The 17,366-nt window shown below is 49.9% G+C and overlaps 1 protein-coding gene across 2 annotated transcripts; it reads right to left on the bottom strand.

Annotated features, from left to right (window-relative positions):
* Nucleotides 1-1,646: 1,646 nt before the first annotated feature.
* On the bottom strand, nt 1,647-11,621 carry gk5 (glycerol kinase 5). 2 transcript variants are annotated; one of them, XM_084707843.1, is made up of 16 exons: nt 10,866-11,621; nt 10,596-10,689; nt 10,411-10,486; nt 10,194-10,287; nt 9,776-9,907; nt 8,063-8,138; nt 7,475-7,536; nt 7,245-7,318; nt 6,391-6,451; nt 6,158-6,284; nt 5,959-6,063; nt 5,791-5,885; nt 4,897-5,000; nt 4,707-4,766; nt 4,506-4,568; nt 1,647-2,627 (listed from the first exon to the last, which is right to left on the bottom strand). In XM_084707843.1, exons 1-16 carry the CDS (start codon nt 10,989-10,991, stop codon nt 2,429-2,431), a joined length of 1,548 nt encoding a protein of 515 aa, XP_084563969.1. In that variant the 5' UTR covers nt 10,992-11,621; the 3' UTR covers nt 1,647-2,428. The 2 variants fall into 2 exon arrangements, with proteins under 2 accessions (XP_084563969.1, XP_084563968.1); XM_084707842.1 differs by having other exon boundaries at nt 4,435-4,568.
* Between the last annotated feature and the right edge of the window lie 5,745 nt (nt 11,622-17,366).

The raw sequence follows: 17,366 nt of genomic DNA on the forward strand, positions 1-17,366 counted from the left end.
TCAGTTCCCTGAAGGTCCAGTTCCCAGCAGGTTCAGTTCCCTGAAGGTCCAGTTCCCTGACGGTCCAGTTCCCAGCAGGTTCAGTTCCCTGAAGGTCCAGTTCCCAGCAGGTACAGTTCCCTGAAGGTCCAGTTCCCAGCAGGTTCAGTTCCCTGAAGGTCCAGTTCCCAGCAGGTTCAGTTCCCTGAAGGTACAGTTCCCTGAAGGTCCAGTTCCCTGCTGGTTCAGTTCCCTGAAGGTCCAGTTCCCTGCTGGTTCAGTTCCCTGAAGGTCCAGTTCCCTGAAGGTCCAGTTCCCTGCAGGTTCAGTTCCCTGCAGGTCCAGTTCCCAGCAGGTTCAGTTCCCTGCAGGTTCAGTTCCCAGCAGGTTCAGTTCCCAGCAGGTTCAGTTCCCTGCAGGTTCAGTTCCCTGAAGGTCCAGTTCCCAGCAGGTTCAGTTCCCTGCAGGTTCAGTTCCCAGCAGGTTCAGTTCCCTGCAGGTTCAGTTCCCTGAAGGTCCAGTTCCCAGCAGGTTCAGTTCCCTGAAGGTCCAGTTCCCTGAAGGTCCAGTTCCCAGCAGGTCCAGTTCCCTGCAGGTTCAGTTCCCTGCTCTCTCAGGTCAGGTCCGGTCAGCTGTAGACACTCTCCTGTCATCCCATACATCACCGTGACAACCGGGGATGCAACTCTTGCATGCTCTGACCCCGTGACCTAAGGGGCCCCAGAGCCCGCTCCCACTGAGGCAGACTATTTGGATTGGGTGAGAAATACCTCAATAATCCTAACAGGCCAATCAGAGAGGAGTTAGGACCTACCATTGTCCAATACCCTTATGCCATGTTCCCCTACAGCGTATTTTTACAGATTTGGAGTGGGGGTGCTCAAATTATTTGTGCTACTCACCGATAGGCTACTGTGCAGTAGTGTTGTGAGACATCTGTGCACTGATTGGTTGCATCCACACTCAAAAGCTTGTCTCACTTTTATCTATGGATGGAAAAACACAGCAGCGGCCATGTTGACCACGTACGGAGTCAGATGGTGAAGACACTGCAGAGACCCTGCCAGGACACAGTGAAGACACTGCAGAGACCCTGCCAGTGAAGACACACTGCAGAGACCCTGCCAGGACACAGTGAAGACACACTGCAGAGACCCTGCCAGCACACAGTGAAGACACTGCAGAGACCCTGCCAGTGAAGACACACTGCAGAGACCCTGCCAGGACACAGTGAAGACACTGCAGAGACCCTGCCAGTGAAGACACACTGCAGAGACCCTGCCAGGACACAGTGAAGACACTGCAGAGACCCTGCCAGAACACAGTGAAGACACACTGCAGAGACCCTGCCAGGACACAGTGAAGACACACTGCAGAGACCCTGCCAGTGAAGACACACTGCAGAGACCCTGCTGTTACATGTCCACACTGCGAACAGCAATTGGTCAGTGACAGCCTAGGCCATGTTCAGTGACAGCCTAGGCCATGTTCAATGACAGCCTAGGCCATGTTCAGTGACAGCCTAGGCCATGTTCAATGACAGCCTAGGCCATGTTCAGTGACAGCCTAGGCCATGTTCAGTGACAGCCTAGGCCATGTTCAGTGACAGCCTAGGCCATGTTCCCCATCTTCTCACACATACAGAAGAAACACACACAAACACTGACTGATGTTCCAATGTATTTTATAACATTCAAATGTTGACGACAGACGTGTTAACGATCAGTACACAAACAGGTTCATTACTAAAGTTCATCTGACATCATTATCATCATATACAGTTCTCAAAGAACTCATTAACTTCATGTCATTAACAGTTATCAATGCCCCAAATAGAAACACATGAATTTATTAGAGGCATAATATGGTACTTCACGTTAGAAGACTGGTCTCGTGGTTTAAGGGGAAAACGTCTGTAAATAGGAAGTCTATCAAAACTGTAAACCTATCTTGGAGATCTGTGGTGAAGCAGGCGTGGCCTTGAAGGAAACCAGCCAATCACTGCTGGATAGGGTGATGAGAAAGGATGGCTTTGAGGGAAAACCCCCAATCACCTCCCATCAACCTCATGGCCACCCTGCATCTCCCCCCCCCTCTTCCCCTACAGCTAGATACCAGACTAGCTGGTCATAGATCACCTGATGAGTCCCTCCAGGAAGGTCCTGTGCAAGCACTTCCAGTTTGTTCAAATACTTTTCCTACTGTAAACTTCTCTCGCACACACACACACACGATGCCCCCGCACAGACATCTTTGTAAACTTAATCTTCTTGTAGTTCACATTATTAGTTACAGTTTGAACTGTGTACCTGGGTTAGGCGCGTACATATACTTCACATACACAGATTAAAACAGTTAGTTAAAACAGCATAAGCTGGTCAGGACTCAGGTCTCTGCCCTGCCAGAAGAACCAGTCCTGCGGTTCCTGTGGTTCCTATAGTTTCTGGGGTTAGTGTGCACTCAGGAAAACCATCATTTGCTCTCCCTCCCTCACTCCTTGCTGTACCAGTTCATGGAGCGCTGGAGTGCCCTCTCCCAGCGCCGCAGCACAGGCAGGTAGCCCCCCCTCGCCCCCCCACCTATCTGGGGCAGGAACTCGCGCTCTGTGGTCTGCAACTTCTTCAGCTCCTCCTTCCCGCTCCAGAACCCTGCAGTACCGCCCACAGACAGCAGGGGGAGACAGGGTTAGAGCTGCAGTACCAATCACAGACAGCAGGGGGAGACAGGGTTAGAGCTGCAGTACCACTCACAGACAGCAGGGGGAGACACAGGGTTAGAGCTGCAGTACCAATCACAGACAGCAGGGGAGACACAGGGTTAGAGCTGCAGTACCACTCACAGACAGCAGGGGAGACACAGGGTTAGAGCTGCAGTACCAATCACAGACAGCAGGGGAGACACAGGGTTAGAGCTTATGTACCACTCACAGACATCAGGGGAGACACAGGGTTAGAGCTGCAGTACCAATCACAGACAGCAGGGGGAGATGCAGGGCTACAGTACCGCCCACTTCGAAGTGTATACATGTATCTGTGTGTGTATTTGTGTACCGTATTTCTCTAATAAACGCTGCACCAAAAATGAACATTGTGTAATAAACGCCGACCCGAGCTAGAGAATAGCTGTTAGTCGGCATTAGATGGGAAGCTTATGAAAAATTTGCCAGAAAACGAATTTATCTATTGAAAGAACTGGAGAGAGGAAGGTTCTCTTGCGTTAGCAAGCTAAACTGGTTTACATAGCTACAGTAGATAAGTGTTTTCGCTATCTAACTGTTCTTGCATTCCTTGCAAATCAGCGTTAATAAAAAGCAGATGAGATCAAGCTAGCTAGTCTAGCTAACATTGACATTTGCTCGTTGCTTAAATCGCTGATTTAGAAAACACTGTTCAAACTAGCTAAGAACATTTAATGTAGCGAACTAGCAAGCTTGTCTAAAGACAAGGGCTATCGAACAGGGTTAACATTTACATTTAGTCATTAAGCAGACGCTCTGTTCCAGAGCGACTTGCAGTAAGGAGATTCCCCCCCCCCCCGATGCAAGTAGGTTGAAGTGCCTTGCCCAAGGACACATCGTCTTTTGGTACGGCCAAGAATCGAACTGGCAACCTTCAGATTAACAGCCTTGTTTCCTAACCGCTCAGCCATCTGACTCCAGTTAACGCAATTTTTTAAAATTGTGCCGTTAAAGCAGGTTTCTTTTTGACCCTGGGAATCACCTGTCGTCACATGACTTCGACTGCCGACGGTAGCTGATGATGGAGAGAGGGCTAGATGGGAAGTTCCATTTCAAAAAGTTTCCAGACGGCTCGGTTGACCAAACCAAGGCTGTGTACTGATTGTCAGGCTGAGTTTAGTTATCACCGGAGTACTTCCAGCCTAAACTAGAATCACACAGCTAGCAGCAGCAGCGTTAGCAGCAACAGCTAGCAGCAGCAGCGTTAGCAGCAACAGCTAGCAGCAGCAGGGTTCGCCCCGGTAATATACAGCCGACAACACTCGACGATGTTACATTTCAGATTACATTTCCTAAATATTAACTATGTGTTTATTCAATATTGTACAGCCTATGTGTGAGTGAATAAAACTCCCTCACAATTTCCTCTTGTTATCCTCCAGTTATTTGAAGTTAAGTACACCCTGTTAATGTTAATCTCCCCCAATATTTTATTGGGGTACAGTACAATTTGAACAGATTAAATAAATTGAATACATTTGCAATTAATCACGATTAACTATATGAAATAATGCGATTAATTGCAATAAATATTTTGATTAGCTCGACAGCCCAACAAACGACACATTAGCACGCTAGCAAAGCTAGCCTAGAATGCCACCCTCAAATAAACGCTGCCCTCGAATAAACGCTGCACCATAAAATGAACATTGACTAATAAAGCTGCAGCATTTAATCGAAGAAATAGGGTATATGTATTTGTGCGTGTGTGTTTGTACCCATCCCCAGCCCTGCCACAAACGCTGCCCCCAGACAGGACATGTCGTGATGAGCTGGCCTGGACACCTGCCTGCCGAACACGTCTGCAGTCAGCTGCATCACAAAGTTGTTGGTGCACATGCCCCCATCAGCCCTGGGAGAGAGTGAGTAGGAAGTCTCATATAGTCAGGAACCAAGTAAACAGCACTTGATCTTGTACAGGTGTGTTACAGTGTGTTTGTGTGTGGTACAGTGTGTGTGTCCATGTGTGTGAATGTGTGTGTGTGTGTACCTGATCTTGTTGATAGGAATGTTGGTCTCTCTCAGCATCACCTCATACAGCTGCTTACTCCTGAAACAGAGAGCAGGGTCAATACACACACGCACACTCAGACACACACGCACACTCAGACACACACACACGCAGACACACACACGCACACACACAGTAACATGCCACCCCCCCCCCCAGTAAGACCCACCTGAAGACAACAGACTCCAGGATGGCACGGACCAGGTGCTGCTTGGTGCTGGAGGGTTTCAGACCCATGAAGGAGGCACATGCCTGGGGGTCATTCAGAGGAGCCTGCACACACACACACACACACACACACACACACACACACACACACACACACACAGCTCAGGTGACAGTACTGAGAGCAGAAGTTTTGCTTGGTTGGAGAATGACGACCCACTTACAGAAGCTGGGCGAGCGAGCGAGCAAGGCAGCAGAGAGAGAGAGCAGACAGGCTGGTTACTGCACAAACACTAGTAACATAACCAGGCTACACACTAGTAACATAACCAGGCTACACACTAGTAACATAACCAGGCTACACACTAGCAACATAACCAGGCTACACACTAGCAACATAACCAGGCTACACACTAGTAACATAACCAGGCTACACACTAGTAACATAACCAGGCTACACACTAGTAACATAACCAGGCTACACACTAGTAACATAACCAGGCTACACCCTAGTAACATAACCAGGCTACACACTAGTAACATAACCAGGCTACACACTAGTAACATAACCAGGCTACACACTAGTAACATAACCAGGCTACACACTAGTAACATAACCAGGCTACACACTAGTAACATAACCAGGCTACACCCTAGTAACATAACCAGGCTACACACTAGTAACATAACCAGGCTACACCCTAGTAACATAACCAGGCTACACACTAGTAACATAACCAGGCTACACACTAGTAACATAACCAGGCTACACACTAGTAACATAACCAGGCTACACCCTAGTAACATAACCAGGCTACACACTAGTAACATAACTAGGCTACACACTAGTAACATAACTAGGCTACACACTAGTAACATAACCAGGCTACACACACACCTGCAGGCCGCTGAAGGAGGGGACAAAGCAGACCCCGTCAGAGTCGTCCACACTGCCGGCCATGAGCTCCGTCTCACGCACGTCTGAAAACAGCTCTGCGACAGAAACACCTCCAATGTCACTTCCTGTCTAACGCACACCTCTGATGTTACTTCCTGTGTGACTCACCCAGCTCCTGGGCCCATCTGATAGCAGTGCCAGTGTCAGCAGCATTCCCCTCCGCCAGGTAAACCACCTCAGGACCCAGCTTCCAGCCCACCACGGGGTACAGGCCTGCACGCACACACACACACGCTGTTGTTAATGTGTGTGTGCGTAGCGTGGTTATGTTACTAGTGTGTGTGTGTGTGTGTGTGTGTAAACATACCTGACATGGAAGCGTGTGGTTTGTTCCCAGTGTTGATGTTCATGAAAGTGCCTGTTCCCATGGTGATCTTCACGTCTCCCACGTCAAAGCAGCACTCCCCAAACATGGCTGCCTGCTGGTCTGCCATCTAGAGGCAGGAGGGAGGGACTGCAGGTCAGACACGCATTCATACCACACCACACACACACACCATAAACACACACACCACACAGCAGAGTAACCAGGAGACCCACCAGAGACATGATGGGAATGGGCACACCAAAGATGGAGGGATCTGTGCTTCCATAGTTGTACCTGAAGAAACAGGAAGTAGAAGATTACATACTAAGGGATACTTATACCACTACTACATTGCACCTGCACCTTGCATACTTATTTACACCTCTTATTCATTGCTGCTATTCTTGTCCCAATTGCTGTTTGTATTTACTGTCTATTGTATCTATTTGTTCACTTATTGCACTTTACACATGCCATGCTCTGCACTTCTTGCTGTTTTTCCACTTCTGGTTGGATGCTAAACTGCATTTCGTTGCCCCAGTACTGTACTCTGTGCAATGACAATAAAGTTGAATCTAAATCTACTGTACAGAGACAGACTAAGGGATACTGTAGAGAGCCAGACTAAGAGATACTGTAGAGAGCCAGACTAAGAGATACTGTACAGAGACAGACTAAAGGATACTGTAAAGAGCCAGACTAAGAGATACTGTAGAGAGCCAGACTAAGAGATACTGTACAGAGACAGACTAAGGGATACTGTAGAGAGCCAGACTAAGAGATACTGTACAGAGACAGACTAAGGGATACTGTAGAGAGACAGACTAAAGGATACTGTAGAGAGAGCCACACTAAGAGATACTGTACAGAGACAGACTAAGGGATACTGTAGAGAGACAGACTAAAGGATACTGTAGAGAGAACCAGACTAAGAGATACTGTACAGAGACAGACTTTATTGTGAAATAAACCAAGACATGGTGATGCAGAACCTTAGCGTGAAGCGACAAGCTGTGCTGTAGGTGGTCATGTGACAGGGGACCAACAAGAAGTGACTGTAGTGGTCATGTGACAGGAAGTTACTCACCCAGTGTCAAGGATGTCAGGGAGGATGGAGAGAGGCAGGGAGACGAAGGAACACAGAAGGCCACTCCAACACATCTACACACACACACACACACACACACACACACACACGTAAGAACACAAGTGAACGCACACACACACACACACACACACAGGAGTGAACACACATACAGATGAGTAAACACACAGGTAATGTGGACAGAGGTGGGTCATTTCACTGAGTGCTCAGACCTGGTAGGAGTCAAAAATCCCAGTGGAGCTGGCGTTGGAGAAGTCTGTAGCATGGACCAGTCCTGAAACACACACATCCCATACACACACACACAACATACACACACACACACAGCTGCAGATCACTCGACACAGGAAAACACAGGTAAACAAATCACTTCCTCACTCCCTACATGACACGCCTCCTCCTCGTCTAAGCTGAAGAGCTGTTCAGGAATGTGAGCAGGCCAATCCTGCAGTAGAACAAGGAACCGAGAGTTCTGGAACCTGATGCTAACCTTCCGACATGCTAGCAAACAGACAGAGAGTTCTTGAACCTGATGCTAACCTTCCGACATGCTAGCAAACAGACGGAGAGTTCTGGAACCTGATGCTAACCTTCCGACATGCTAGCAAACAGACGGAGAGTTCTGGAACCTGATGCTAACCTTCCGACATGCTAGCAGACAGACAGAGGGGTTTACATGCTGCATGAGAGTGAAAAGAGAGAGAGGAGGAGAAAGAGAAGGTGGAGAGAGAGGGGAGGTGGAGACAGAGGAAGAGGAGAGAGGAGAGAGGAGGAAAGGGAGGACAGAGACTTCCTCCTACCTTTAGTGAGTTTGTACAGCAGCCAGGTGTCTATGGTGCCAAAACAACATGTCCCTTTGGATACTGCACGACTCAACTGAGGACGAGAAGAGAGATGAGGACGGGAGGTGTTAGTGACCATGATTCTAGTAGGAGAAAAGTTGCTTCTTAACAGCCAATCAGACAGTCTGAGGGAGTGTGTGAACAGCCAATCAGAGGAGAGTGGGTTCACAGTAGGGAAAAGGTCAAACACTGGAGTAGGATATAATAAGCCTGGTCACACAACGCCCTCACCTCTGGGTAGTGTGTGAGGGCCCAGACCAGTCTGAATGTGACGTGCTGTGTTGAGAAGACCAACACCCTCACCTCTGGGTAGTGTGTGAGGGCCCAGACCAGTCTGAATGTGACGTGCTGTGTTGAGAAGACCAACACCCTCACCTCTGGGTAGTGTGTGAGGGCCCAGACCAGTCTGAATGTGACGTGCTGTGTTGAGAAGACCAACACCCTCACCTCTGGGTAGTGTGTGAGGGCCCAGACCAGTCTGAATGTGACGTGCTGTGTTGAGAAGACCAACACCCTCACCTCTGGGTAGTGTGTGAGGGCCCAGACCAGTCTGAATGTGACGTGCTGTGTTGAGAAGACCAACACCCTCACCTCTGGGTAGTGTGTGAGGGCCCAGACCAGTCTGAATGTGACGTGCTGTGTTGAGAAGACCAACACCCTCACCTCTGGGTAGTGTGTGAGGGCCCAGACCAGTCTGAATGTGACGTGCTGTGTTGAGAAGACCAACACCCTCACCTCTGGGTAGTGTGTGAGGGCCCAGACCAGTCTGAATGTGACGTGCTGTGTTGAGAAGACCAACACCCTCACCTCTGGGTAGTGTGTGAGGGCCCAGACCAGTCTGAATGTGACGTGCTGTGTTGAGAAGACCAACACCCTCACCTCTGGGTAGTGTGTGAGGGCCCAGACCAGTCTGAATGTGACGTGCTGTGTTGAGAAGACCAACACCCTCACCTCTGGGTAGTGTGTGAGGGCCCAGACCAGTCTGAATGTGACGTGCTGTGTTGAGAACACCAACACCCTCACCTCTGGGTAGTGTGTGAGGGCCCAGACCAGTCTGAATGTGACGTGCTGTGTTGAGAAGACCAACACCCTCACCTCTGGGTAGTGTGTGAGGGCCCAGACCAGTCTGAATGTGACGTGCTGTGTTGAGAAGACCAACACCCTCACCTCTGGGTAGTGTGTGAGGGCCCAGACCAGTCTGAATGTGACGTGCTGTGTTGAGAAGACCAACACCCTCACCTCTGGGTAGTGTGTGAGGGCCCAGACCAGTCTGAATGTGACGTGCTGTGTTGAGAAGACCAACACCCTCACCTCTGGGTAGTGTGTGAGGGCCCAGACCAGTCTGAATGTGACGTGCTGTGTTGAGAAGACCAACACCCTCACCTCTGGGTAGTGTGTGAGGGCCCAGACCAGTCTGAATGTGACGTGCTGTGTTGAGAAGACCAACACCCTCACCTCTGGGTAGTGTGTGAGGGCCCAGACCAGTCTGAATGTGACGTGCTGTGTTGAGAAGACCAACACCCTCACCTCTGGGTAGTGTGTGAGGGCCCAGACCAGTCTGAATGTGACGTGCTGTGTTGAGAAGACCAACACCCTCACCTCTGGGTAGTGTGTGAGGGCCCAGACCAGTCTGAATGTGACGTGCTGTGTTGAGAAGACCAACACCCTCACCTCTGGGTAGTGTGTGAGGGCCCAGACCAGTCTGAATGTGACGTGCTGTGTTGAGAAGACCAACACACTGGCCGCCAGGAAGTGCTTACAGCTGGAGAGGAAGTACAGGAGCCTCGTCACCCCGTGGATGACCTGCCACACACACAAACACACACACACACACAGTTACACACACAGTTACACACAAACACAGTTACACACACACACAGACACAGTTACACACACACACACAGTTAAGCACACACACACAGTTACACACACAGTTACACCCACACACAGTTACACACACACAGTTACACACACACAGTTACACACACACACACACACACAGTTAGACACACACACAAACAGTCCACAGAGAAAAAGACAAACGTTCAATAATCAATAAGTTTAAAATAAAAGCAGAGTGAACTTTGACCTTCATGGTGCAGGAGGTGTTCCATGACTGGACCAGGTCTGTCGCCCTCAGATCCTGCGAGCTGATGAAGTTATGGAACGGACGACCTGTGTTCCTGAGGGAGCGAGAGAAAGCGAGAGAGAGGAGAGAGAAAGGGTGATGAGGGAAGGGGAGACAGAGAGTTAGGGAGGGAGAGAGAGAGAGAGAGAAGGGAGAGATAGAGAGTGTGTGTGCTCACCTGTCCCAGGTGGTAAAGGTGCTCCTCTGTGTGGAGATACCCAGACCCTTCACCTGACGCATCTGAACCCCTGCATCTGTACACACACACACATCAAAATACACACACACCAATAACATCGTGTCGATGCGGTTTCATCCCCTACGGTGTGCAGGGGGTCAACAGCCTGTACTACAGTGATTCACCTTGAACGGCGCCTTTAACCACGGAGACGAACTCCCTCCACAAGTCATCTGGGTCTATTTCTACTCGGCCTTCCTCCGGGTACAGCAGAATCACCTGCACAACCACAGTGTTCACAACTTGACGAACTAAAAAGTACAACTAGCTGGCTAGAGCTTAGAGGTCGCTAGCCTGTGTTCCCGGTAGCCGGTGTTCTTTCGAAGTTATCACGGTAATGAAATATGTTTTCTAGCGAGATAGTTAGCTTAGCTATTTATTTTTTGGTGACTTACCTTCGAGGTACAGGAACCCTTGATCTGGGCCTTCTTGTCAAAGACGTGACATTTTATTGACGTTGTCCCCACATCCACCGACACAATATAACTTTCTTGTTTGATTCCGTTCCGCCGAGATCCCATTGTACAATGATTTCCAGGTACTGACAGCGATGGTACTGGTTTTTCTAGTTCAGTTCATGAAACACTTAACTCAACTGATCGCAACCGCGACTCACAAATATTTGGAATCGAGTCGACCAAACTAACTTGTTGACATATATCGGCCTTCGGACCATTCTGTCATTTGTTTACGTCTGTTATCTTTCTGGACTGACCCGCGTTGCACTGTTTCCTCGTGGGCCTGCAGTAATGAGTTTGATTTTCTAAGAATTGGGTCCCGGGACAATGCGTGGTGATAAGACCGAAGTCATTCAAGACCAGTCTTGACTCGTGTCCCGGATCTAGAAATGTGTGCTGTGAGTAACATAAACTTCCACACAGCCTTTCCACGCCACGAAATATTACAACAGTTTAGAGTAGTCTACACTTAAAACTGCCAGATAGTTGACTGACTACAGTTCATGTTTACTTAAACATCCAAGGTGCGTGTCAACCTACCTCGTGACGTGTTGTATACGCCAGTGTGTAACTTAAGCTATCACCTCTTGGTGCATAGTATTTTATCATCTAATTATATCATCACTTTTTACGGTAGAAGTTTTACCACATCTGGCGGGGCAAGAGGGTGTCTATGAATTCTCACACACTTACTGAAACGTCACACACACAAGTTAATCAGAAGAGGGGCGGACCTATTTTAAAGCCGCAGTACGATAAATTCCTCCAATCAAGCCTTTTATAAGGCTACTCTAAATTTAAGTCATTTGCACAACAGTCGTATATCTCGTAATTTGTTCGATTACATTAAAATTATTGCAGTAATAAGACGTGGATATCTCGCTGTAGATTTCATTGAAAATGGTGTCTCTTTTTTATAGTCGCATGAACTCCTTGTCAGTATCTCAACGTTTACTTCTGTGTTATTGACGCAAGATGCTGACAGGTAATTAGTTCTGAACGAAGGAGGGACAAGGAGCGGACTCCTGCCAGGAGAGAGGGAAGGAGGAAGTAGGAGGAAGGCTCCGCTATGTTTTTGTTTTTAAACTTCACCTTCTGCTTTCAGCCTTCACCTACTGCTAATATCCAGCAGGTGGCGCCCTGCCTCTAACTCTGGATATCGCTCCTCAGTGTTAAAATGGAGAGGAGAGGCGATAAGAGGGGGAGGGGTTGGTTGTAGAGATTAGGAAGGGAGGAGGACAGAGGGGGACATGCCTCTGCTTGTCCTCTCAAAGGAGGAGAGGAAAGAGGGAGAGAAAGACAGAGGGAGAGAGAAAGAGGAAGGTGAGAGAGAGAGAGAGAGAGAGAGAGAGAGAGAGAGAGAGAGAGAGAGAGAGAGAGAGAGAGGGAGAGGGAGGGAGAGGGAGGGAGAGAGAGAGGTTGTCTGGTTGGCTGACTGGTTGGCTAGCCGGTTGGAGGAAAAAACGCCTTGAACTAAATCTGTCCATGAACTTCCTGTTCTAACTGTCGTCTGTCCAGGAACTTACTGTTCCTGTGAAATTGTGTGTGTGTGTGTGTGTGTGAGAGAGAGAATGTGTGTGAGTGTGTGTGAGTGTGAGGGTGTGTGTGAGAGTCTGCATGTGCTGACTTGAGAAAAGAGTTTCTGCTCCACTTAAGATAGGAGAGAGGAGGAGAGAAGAGAGGTGGAGAGGTGGAAAGGAGAGAGGTGGAGAGGAGGAGAGGTGGAGAGGAGAGAAAGGGGGATGGGGAGATAGGAGAGGGGGGTAGGGTAAAGTAGTGGAAGTAAACCATGCTGAAACTTTTATGAGAGTCTGACATCTTCAGCACCATCTTCACCCCCCTGTCTGTCTGCCTCATGCCCCACCCTGCTCCCTCCCCCTCTCTCTCTCTCTCCCTCTCCCTCCCTCCCTCCCTCTCCCTCTCTCCGTCTCTCTCTCTCTCTCTCTCTCTCTCTCTCTCTCTCTTTCTCTCTTTCTCTCTCTCTCTCTCTCTCTCTCTCTCTCTCTCTCTCTCTCTCTCTCTCTCTCTCTCTCTCTCTCTCTTTCGCCCTCTCTCTCTCGCTTGCTCACCCTCTCTCTCTCGCACATACACAAACACACACGGAAAGGATTGATTGGTTAATGGTTGAAGCGTGGGTGTGAAATTGATCAATTTTGCGCGGTTACAAGCTTAGTTAGGCAGCAATCACTCGCCGGCTCGGACCCGGATGGGAACTCTCTTATAGTGTGATGTCATACAGCAGGCACAGTAACTCTCTTATAGTGTGATGTCATACAGCAGGCACAGTAACTCTCTTATAGTGTGATGTCATACAGCAGGCATAGTAACTCTCTTACAGTGTGATGTCATACAGCAGGCACAGTAACTCTTTTATAGTGTGATGTCATACAGCAGGCACAGTAACTCTCTTACAGTGTGATGTCATACAGCAGGCACAGTGACTCTCTTACAGTGTGATGTCATACAGCAGGCACAGTAACTCTCTTACAGTATGATGTCACACAGCAGGCACAGTAACTCTCTTATAGTGTGATGTCACACAGGAGGCACAGTAACTCTCTTACAGTGTGATGTCATACAGCAGGCACAGTAACTCTCTTACAGTGTGATTTCATACAGCAGGCACAGTAACTCTCTTACAGTGTGATGTCATACAGCAGGCACAGTAACTCTCTTACAGTGTGATGTCATACAGCAGGCACAGTAACTCTCTTACAGTGTGATGTCATACAGCAGGCACAGTGGGAGAGTCACCTGGGGGGGTCACAGCTAGCAGCTACCCTCCTGCCCCATGTTGAGTAAATTACCTTGGACAACAAGAGAGAGAGAGAGAGAGAGATAGATAGATAGATAGATAGATAGAAAGAGAGAGAGAGAGAGAGAGGGAGAGAGAGAGAGAGAGAGAGAGAGAGAGAGAGAGGGAGGGAGGGAGGGAGGGAGGGAGGGAAAGAGACTACTTTTTTCTTTATCTGTCTGTCTGTCTGTCTGCCATCCATCCTTCAGACACAAGCGTACACACACACAGGAGTGGTTTTCTTTAGTCTTTGTGCACTGACCTCCGTTACACACTAAACGCTGCATTTCATGCTGCTGATTCACTAAGGAGAGATCTACAGGCATGTGTGTGTGCATGTGCGTGCATGTGTGTTGGCATGTGTATGCATGCATGCGTGTGTGTTAAGTGTGTGTGTGTTTTTTGTATCTGTCCAGTCAACCTGGTTCCTCTGATCTGATCTACACAGACCATTAGGGGGGGGGGGCTCACCTGGCCATCTAGAACTGGTCTCTAGTGCATCCCTCCTTCCCTCCTCCCTCCTTCCTTCCTTCCTTCCCTCCTTCCCTCCTTCCCTCCTCCCTCCTTCCCTACTTCCCTCCTTCCCTCCTTCCCTCCTTCCCTCCTTCCCTCCTTCCTCCTTCCTTCCTTCCCTCCTTCCCCCCTTCCCTCCTCCCTCCTTCCCTACTTCCCTCCTTCCCTCCTTCCCTCCTCCCTCCTCCCTCCTTCCCTCCTTCCCTCCTTCCCTCCTTCCCTCCGTCCCTCCTTCCCTCCTTACCTCCTCCCTACTTCCCTCCTTCCCTCCTTCCCTCCCTCCTCCCTCCTTCCCTCCATCCCTCCATCCCTCCTTCCCTCCTTCCCTCCTTCCCTCCTTCCCTCTTCCCTCCTTCCCTCCTTCCCTCCTTCCCTCCTTCCCTCCTTCCCTCCTTCCCTCCTCCCTCCTTCCCTCCATCCCTCAATCCCTCCTTTCCTCCATCCCTCTTCCCTCCTTCCCTCCTTCCCTCCTTCCCTCCTTCCCTCCTTCCCTCCTTCCCTCCTTCCCTCCCTCTTGTTTCTCAAGCTGATCCCATTGCATGTTTGTTTGTGTCATCTACAACCCCTCCATCCCTCCATCTCCTCTGACACAGTTACCCGTCATCTCTCTGTCTCTGGAAGGATGCGGGGATGCAGGAATAGAGGGATGAAGCGAAGGAGGTATGGAGGGAGGAAAGTGAGGGGGAGGGGTGGGAGGATACATGGAGGGAAGAATTGATGAAAACAACAGATCGCTGCTTCCATAATCCCTTTGTGTCGACAGGGTTAATCCTGCCTACCCCCCCCACAAACACACCACCCCCTGCCCTGTGGCTCGTACCAAGCGCTCCCACCACATAAACAACCACATCGCCACCCCAACCACAGTCTGCTGCTATACAGACACAGCTGCACCAAAACAAGCCCTCCCCCCACACCCCCTGCACCCTCCCCCCACACCACTTTGTTTGGTGCACGTGGGTCTTTGTTGCAGTGCTGTGTTTTGGGAGGGGGGTGAGAGGGTGTTTCGTAAAGGGGATGAGGTGTTTTGTTGCAGTGCTGTGTTTCTGTGTTTTGGTAGGTGGTGCTCGTGCACGCTGGATTTGTGTCAGGATCTTGTTTACGAGCTGAGAGAGGGAGGGAGGTGGTTAGTGAGGGAAGAGGTTCTGTCTAACAAGGTCACACCCTGGCAGCAGCCCCCCCTCCTCTTACCCAGCCCCCCCTCACCCAGCCCCCCCTCACCCAGCCCTCCCCTCTCTGCCCACGCAAACCCACTCACCCCATCTCCCCTCCCCCTCCCTCTCTCACAGAGACAGATACTATAGAGGTATAAATAGACAGACAAAATATGAAGAGAGTAACAGAAGGATAGATAGATAGAGAGAGAGAGAGAGAGAGAGAGAGAGAGAGAGAGAGAGAGAGAGAGAGAGAGAGAGAGACAGAGAGAGAGAAAGAGATTGAGAGAGAGGAAGAGTGGGAGAGAGGGAGAGAGGGAGAGACAGAGAGACATAGAGAGAGGGTGAGAAAGGTAGAGAGGGAAGTAGTGAGCTCTCCGTGGTGCTGAAACCAGAAATAAACTCTTTCAGCTTAGCCTGCCTCAGGGTGACCCAACGAAGAGCTGGAACACAGGAGGAGAGAGGAGGAGGTGAACACAGACACAGAGAGACAGAGACAGAGAGACAGAGAGAGACAGAGACAGAGACAGAGACACAGAGAGACAGAGACAGAGAGAGACAGACACAGAGACAGAGACAGAAAGAGAGAGACATAGAGACTTAGGGAAAGTAAAAGAGTGAAATAAAGACAACGAGAGGAGGGGGTGAAATATAAGCAGAGAAATAGAGAAAGAGGGAGAGAGGGAGAGAGAGAGGGAGGGAGAGAGGGAGAGAGAGAGAACTGATAGGGAAGAAGCAAGAGGAGGAGAGGGGCGGGGTCATGGAAGGGGGAAGCCTCTGATTGGCTGGGAGGAGGGCAGGGTGGGTGTGTCCGTGTTGTTGTGATCTGCAGTTCAGGATTCCGTCTCATCTGCTGTAGAGAAGCCAATACAACAGCACCTCTGTTGAGGACCAGGTCCAGGACAAACCAGGACCAGGACTAGAACCAGGACTAGAACCAGGACTAGAACCAGGACTAGAACCAGGACCGGGACTAGGACCAGGACTAGAACCAGGACTAGGATCTAATACACATTTGGAATCTTATCCTAAACCTACAAGCTTCTACTCATCTGGGAGACAGCCCTTCTGGACGAGCCAACGTAGCAGCCTGTGTGATCCTCACACACCGGCAACTGGAGTTTGTCTGAGCGAGAGACGTGTGTTGAGACTGTGTGTGTGTGTGTGTGTGCAGAGCGTGTGTTTGTGCAGAGCGTGTGTGTGATTCTGACGCTGTGTACCTGAGTGGGGAGCATGAGCAGATGAATGAGGCTGAGCCCCTGGGCTGGACCCTAGCACCGCGTGGACCAGGGGGTTGGCTCCCTCTGGCGACCCAGGCCAGGAGCACCGAGCCTGACCTCAGCAGGCCGGGCCTCCCCCTGCCCAGCCGCGCCCTGGAGGGGTTGAGCAGCTCCGAGGACGATGGCTATAGGACTGAAAGGCTGTAAGAGGCAGAATCAGGATCTGGTCAGCTGCTCACCCTGGAGGAGTCTGAAGGAGTCAGCTAGCACGCACACACACACCTCACGGTGAGTGGACACACACACACACACAGACAGACACACCGAGACAGGCAAGCACACACACATACTCATGGACACGGGTGCATGCACACATACATGTCTCCTGATGGTACATGTGTGTGTTTTGCTGAACACTGCTGAACACTGCTGAACACTACTGAACACTGCTGAACACTGCTGAACACTACTGAACACTACTGAACACTGCTGAACACTGCTGAACACTGCTGAACACTGCTGAACACTACTGAACACTGCTGAACACTGCTGAACACTGCTGAACACTGCTGAACACTACTGAACACTACTGAACACTGCTGAACACTGCTGAACACTACTGAACACTACTGAACACTGCTGAACACTGCTGAACACTGCTGAACACTACTGAACACTACTGAACACTGCTGAACACTGCTGAACACTACTGAACACTGCTGAACACTACTGAACACTACTGAACACTGCTGAACAC

Source organism: Hypomesus nipponensis, chromosome 10 (genome assembly GCF_054491055.1).
Source record: "Hypomesus nipponensis isolate SF chromosome 10, ASM5449105v1, whole genome shotgun sequence".
In the NCBI taxonomy this organism is placed as follows: domain Eukaryota; kingdom Metazoa; phylum Chordata; class Actinopteri; order Osmeriformes; family Osmeridae; genus Hypomesus; species Hypomesus nipponensis.